The sequence below is a fragment of the Rattus norvegicus genome, chromosome 6, assembly GCF_036323735.1.
Source record: "Rattus norvegicus strain BN/NHsdMcwi chromosome 6, GRCr8, whole genome shotgun sequence".
NCBI lineage: Eukaryota > Metazoa > Chordata > Mammalia > Rodentia > Muridae > Rattus > Rattus norvegicus.
The window spans coordinates 97,375,667-97,381,934 of record NC_086024.1 but is presented as its reverse complement, the minus strand read 5'-3'; the positions used below and the strand labels follow the sequence as shown (position 1 = coordinate 97,381,934).

Sequence of the window (6,268 nt, the reverse complement as noted above, 5' to 3'; positions counted from 1 at the left end):
TGAGCCATCTCCTTAGCTCCCGTTTCACTCTTTTACAGATGTGTACTATTCCATGGCGTGGCTTCACTACATTTTTAAATAGTTCATCAGCTGATGAGCATCTGGGTGGTTTTCGGGTTGTGTGGTTGTTATTCTGAAGAGTGGGCTCTTCGTGTGCATTTCCTCTTAAATGGTGGCTTCTTCTTCTGTTTCTGCTTCTGCTTCTGCTTCTTCTGCTTCTTCTTCTTCTTCTTCTTCTTCTTCTTCTTCTTCTTCTTCTTCTTCTTCTTCTTCTTCTTCTTCTTCTCCTTCTCCTTCTCCTTCTCCTTCTCCTTCTCCTTCTCCTTCTTCCTCTCCCTCTCCCTCTCCCTCTCCCTCCCCCCCCTTTCTCTTGCTGGGGTTTGAACTCAGGGCTTTGGGCATGCTAGTCAAGCACTCTACCACTGAGCCACACTGTATTTTTTTTTTACCTATAACGTTTGGTTTTGTGTTATTGACCAGGACTTCTTGAAGAATTCCCTTTGAAAGGTAAGTGGTTCCAGGCAGAAAGAAAGATGATACAGGAGTGCATCCATTGTCACCACTGAGAGGCCAAAATATTGGACTCTTCTTCCCAGGGTTAGTAAATAGGAGCTGTTTGGATGGAAGGCCAGCATCAGCTTGCCTGGGGTGTGGCTCAACAGCAGAGCTAAACTTACTGAGCTCTGTGCTCAATCTCCAGCATAGTTAGAGTATGCACAAAATTCAGCAACATTTCAACTTTTTTTTCTTCTTTTTTGGAGCTGGGGACCAAACCCAGGGCCTTGCGCTTGCTAGGCAAGCGCTCTACCACTGAGCTAAATCCCCAATCCCCAACATTTCAGTTATGTAGATGATGAGTATTAGAAACAACCTTTAAAGACAGTTGTGGTGGTGTATGTCAGTAACCCAAAACCTAGGGAGACCCAGGCAGGACATCACATTTTTTAAGTCACCCTGCATTATACAGCAAAGCTTTGTCAAAACAAAAGTAAACCCCATTTAAAAAATCTTATTTTTATTTATCTATTTATCTATTTTGGTGTGTGTGCGAGCACTGCTCACTAGGCTCTGTATGGGAGCTCAGAAGACAGCTGGGAGGAGTTGGTCCTACTGTGTAGCTTCTGGATCTGGGGACCTGGGTCTTCAGGTGTGGCAACAAGTGCTTTACCCAGCTGAGCCATCTTGTTGATCCCAACTCCATTTTTTTTTGGTTCTTCCCCCCCCCCCACCCCCCCCCCCCCGGAGCTGGGGACCGAACCTAGGGCGCTTCCTAGGCAAGCGCTCTACCACTGAGCTAAATCCCCAACCCCCCAACTCCATTTTTTTTTCAAGAGCACAAATCTACTTTTATTTATTTACTCTCCATTAGTTTAAATCCGGGATGGGTACAGCATCACACGGATTCTGTGTCCAATGGCCTTTGCAGGAAGGTTGCTTCGGAATTTGGCACGAACCATGCCACTGTTTCCATGGGCCCGAGTTACTTTTCCCCAGATCACTCTGGTTTTGTTTGGTTTGCTTCCAGGAGTCACTGTATTGTTTTTTGCTTTGTACACATAAGCACACCTCTTGCCTAAGTAGAACTCAGTTTCATCTCGGGCATAAACACCTTCAATTTTAAGAAGAGCCGTGTGCTCTCTTTGGTTCCGGAGGCCTCGCTTGTAGCCAGCAAAAATGGCCTTGCACCACAGCCTTCCAGACATACTTGTTTTTTTAGAAGTCCTGTTCCCAGCAGGCCTCCAAAGACGCCAAGATGGCGGAAAGAGCCCAACTCCATTTTTTAAATGGGAACTTAGGGCCTTAAGATGGCTCAGTCATTAGAGGCGTTTGTCATGTGACCTGAATTCCATGCCCCAAACCCATGTGAAGGTAGAAAGAATTGACTTTACAAAGTTGTCTGCGGACATGTTGTACCATGGTACAAGTATATGTGCTTCATACTGACACACACACACACACACACACACACACACACACACACACACACCACAAGAAAAAAATAAAAAATTTAAAAGGGAAATTATATAGCATTTCTTCTCTTTCACATTTAACCAGGAAAGGTGAGGCAGAGGCTCATTCTCTTAGCATCTCTCTGTTCTGTGAAGGGCCAGGAGGGGTGCTTTGCCTGCACTGATCACAGTATTCCTGAATAGCCTTAGCCCTAGTTCATGGAAGTAAAACCCCAAATCTCTGAGAGTTCAATGATTTGTCTAGCTTCATAATGATTGGGGATCTCAGACCAGGTTTGTTGAATCTGCCTTGTCAGGTCCAAAGCCACAGCAACAGACTGCTTAAACATCGCTTTCTTCTTTGGTTGATGCACTATCCAGCTTATATCTCAGATAGTCACGGTTAGTTGCAAAGATACTCTTCAAAGAAGTGTTCTAGTATACATGTTGTATATTTAGCTGAAAATACAAATTATCACAGATCTGTAGAAGGCCAGGGGTATACCCATTATAATAAAATATGCTTTAAATGCTTTAATTTACACAATTATTAGTATTCCAAATTCCTGAGAAGGTTTAACATGCAAAATGAACCAGTTTATCCCTACCCAGACTGTTCCTGGACCAAATTAATGTGTGTGACCTGACACTGGGTGTCTGATTTCATTGTTACAAAATTCAAATCTAGGGGCTGGAGAAATGGCTCAGCAGTTGAGAGCACTCACTGTTCTTGCAGAAGACCTGGATTCAGTTCCCAGCACCCACATGGTGGTTCAAAAACATCCTTAACTCCCGTTCCAAGGGATCCAATGCCTTTTTCTAACCTCTGTGGGAACCAGGTACACAGATAGTGCACATACATACATATATGCAGACAAAACACTCACACACATCAAATAAATAAATCTAAGACAAAAAGAAAAAAGAAAACTCAAGTCTAATCTGTTTTTTGAAAAAAAAACCATCAAATCAGTATTTTTAGGCTGTAAATGGACAGATTCAGGTTAAAATTACTTCCCAGGAGATAGACAGCCTTATATATTTTTTATCAGAATTTGAAATTATACAGTTCACTGGCTTCTGTTCATTAAAATTTAAAGTCGAGCTGAGTTTTTTACCAGGTAGATTTTCTAGAGGATTTCATGATCTAAGTTAGATTTCCATGAAACCTGTTTGTAGTCTGTCTTAAATTGGTTTAAGCATCAGAGTTGGAGATCAATCTCTATCCCCTGGAAAAGTGGATGCTTAGCCTGTGTTTCTGTTTGTGTCATATATTACTTTTCAATTTGTTGGTCAAGACTGAAGTAGGAGGATAAAAGAAGCAGGTAGAGAAGAGGGGGAGAAAGGAGAGAGGAAAGAGAGTGTGACGAGCGGCTGCTGTAACAGAGATAGAAATAGCCTGGGGAATCAATCCATACTAGAACTGTAGTTTTCATGGTGCTGGAGGCTGGGACATCCAAGATCAAGGCCAAGCAATTTCCGGGTGTTGGGAGGATTCCTGTCTAGTACTGTAAAGTGGTATCTTACTGAGTATTTCCCTATGGGAGGAGAGCTCCTTTCCATGTTCTCTCTCTCTCTCTTTCTCTCTCTCTCTCTCTCTCTCTCGATTTATTACAACTGTAATAAACAACAGTTGACAGTAAAATGTCTTGATAAAGTGATTCTTTTCATCATTTGAATAAAGGTCCTGTGTGGGCTCCTGGTAGCCTTGCTGAGAGGCCAAAGAGAAATCTGTTTCAGGAAGAATTTCATAACAAGTCATAAATAATGGGGAAACCATAGATAGACCAGCCAACTTGAGATTTGACCCAGGCCACATTCTCATGAGCATTGTCAGAGCTTGGGGTGGGGTGCGGGTGGGGGTGGGGGCTGTTTGCAAGCCTTTCTCCCACCCTTTACCCCTCTCCATCTCTGTGGTTAAAGGGGTAGTGTGTATGGCAGAGGACCAGTTGTACTGGCCTTCACCTTTGGATAGCTCCAGACCCAGCTGCAGTTCTTACAGACTCAGGTCCAGGGTTAGGCTGACAAACGGATAAAAATCCAGGAAAATGGGCATACGGTTCACCTTCACGAGTCTCTCTTTTCTACCCTAGAGACCGCTGTTTTTGTCTTTTGAATTCAGAATGTTTTCCAAATTTCCCATTGATAAATCTTGCAGGAACAGTTCAGAGGGTTAGAGTCTGACAGGGTGAGCAGGGCAAAAGGCTGGAAGTCATAGAAGCCGAGAGCTCGCATCTGATCACAGGCAGAGGCAGAGAGAGCTCTCAGAAGCTCTTTAACAAAGGCTGGAACACCCATTTACTTAAGCACTCCCTAAAGGTGCTACCCATCAAAAACAACTGCGCTGGGGTTTATGGCTCAACGTGGAGGGACGTTTAAAGCACAGCAGTTGTCAGATAGTGTATCCTATCTACCTACTATAGGTAAAACTATCAGAAAATTTCTTTTCAGGTTTAGAAAGTATAACCGATGAGAAATTTTGAGACCCAAGTCTTACTGCTTGGGAAAATGTTGTGTGTGAAGATCATTTTCATGTTATAAACCCTAAACCAGAAAATTCCAAAACAACCCTCCACTACACACCACCACCACATACTTGGAGGGACCACTCAAAATCCTCCCAGAGATCTGAAAAGTTATAGCTCGACATCCAAATCTGCAGGATTGTGATGAACTTGGGGTCCAGCTAGTATCAGTCATCTTTGCTTGTTTGAATGCATTCCTAAGGAGAGCTGTGTAGATCAGAACGGTTTAAGGAAAATATAGTAATTCATGAAGCATTTTGAAAATGTTTATTGAGCAGCTAGTGCTCAGGATAGACTCGGGAAGAACAAAGAGAAATAATATTCAAGCCTTGCCCTTTAGGGCTTACATTCTCTGAAAAGGGAAAGAAATAAAACTCAAATAAAGAAAAGAGTGCTTAAAAACAATACAAATACAAAAGGAGAGGAAGCCCCGACTGACTCAAAAGATTTGGAGGAGGTGATGTGAACCTGATTAGGTTGACAGATTAGCAGTCCAGGTATGGGGTAGCATTCCTGCAGACCAACCGCCTAACCGGAGGGGACTGAGGGCTGAGGTAAGGGGTCTCTCAACTACTTGTGACCATTCTGGGATCTTGCTCATAACCCTTTGTCTTAGGAGGTGGTGGGGTCGAAAAACAAAACCAGACGGTGGTCTCAAGGTAGAGCCCATTTAAAATGTCTGAGGCACTTAATGGCAGGATCAAGCCTGAGGAAGTAGCAGTCTCCTAAAAAATAATGTGTGTCCCCGTGGTCTGCCATGCCTAAGCTTCTGCACAGTGGGTGATAGCACCGGCTTTCTCTCCTTGTCGCGTTACCTGAGTCCAGAACTAAGGCGCCAGCTTCGTGAGGCCAGAAGTCCAGGCCGGACCCGCCTAGCTCAGGCGGTTCTCCCCACAGCCTCGGGTGCTGCCCAGACTTGCTGGAGGGTCTCCGGTCCGCGCCCCGGCAGCGGAGCGCAGCGCCATCCCGGGCACTCGGGGGCGCGCGCCTGTGCACGCTGTAGCGGACCTTCGAGCCTCTGCCCTCACCTCGGTTTTCTTTAACCGAGCCCCCACGTTTGGGGAAGACTCTGTCCGGGAGCTTGCGGAGTGCGGCAGAAGCGGCTCAATGCCTCCATTGGGTGAGCTTCCCCGGGCGCCGGGCGCTAAAGGTGGGTACGCGCAGTGGGCTCTCCCCACAGACTGGCAGGCCGATCCTGGAGGACGGACCGGGCCACCCCTTCTCGGGGACCCACGCTCCCGCGGCCGAGACATCGCAGGTCTGCAGGGGGCCTCACGGCCGCGCGCCGAGCTCCAGGGGAGGCGCCCGGGCCCGCTCGCGGACAATGACCCGGGCTCCCCTCGCCGCCGCCCCCTCGCAGCCCGCGGGCAAACCCATTAGCCATTCAGGCCGACAAAGCCCCGCGGCCCAGCGCTTTGTCCCGCGGGGCCCCGGGCCGCTGTCATTAGCCCTGATTACGCTGAGCCGCCTGACAGCCCCGCTGGCCGCCCGGCGGACCCCCGTTCCCTGCTGCCGGTCTCACAATGGGAGCGGAAATCGGCCGCGCTGGGGTCCCAGCTGAATAGAGCGAGAAGCTGCAACTCCCCTCCGCCCGCCCCATTCACCCGCACTTCGGATACAATATTTTTTTCCTTTTTGTAAAAATTGGAGAGAGAGAACGAGGTCAAGGAAGACTTTGCTGGAGCTCTTTGCCTGTCATTTGTTTAATGTAAACAAAGAGCAAGCCCTCGCCCACCCCTAGCCTCCCCCTCCCCTCTTGATTTTTATAAACAAACGTGTAGGGAGAGGGGGGGA

The 6,268-nt window shown here is 46.9% G+C and overlaps 1 protein-coding gene across 1 annotated transcript; it reads right to left on the bottom strand.

Moving 5' to 3' along the window:
• Positions 1 to 1,342: 1,342 nt before the first annotated feature.
• Positions 1,343 to 1,768, bottom strand: Rpl35al8 (ribosomal protein L35A like 8). Its single transcript, XM_039113254.2, has one exon. It carries the CDS (start codon positions 1,701 to 1,703, stop codon positions 1,371 to 1,373), a length of 333 nt encoding a protein of 110 aa, XP_038969182.1. The 5' UTR covers positions 1,704 to 1,768; the 3' UTR covers positions 1,343 to 1,370.
• Between the last annotated feature and the right edge of the window lie 4,500 nt (positions 1,769 to 6,268).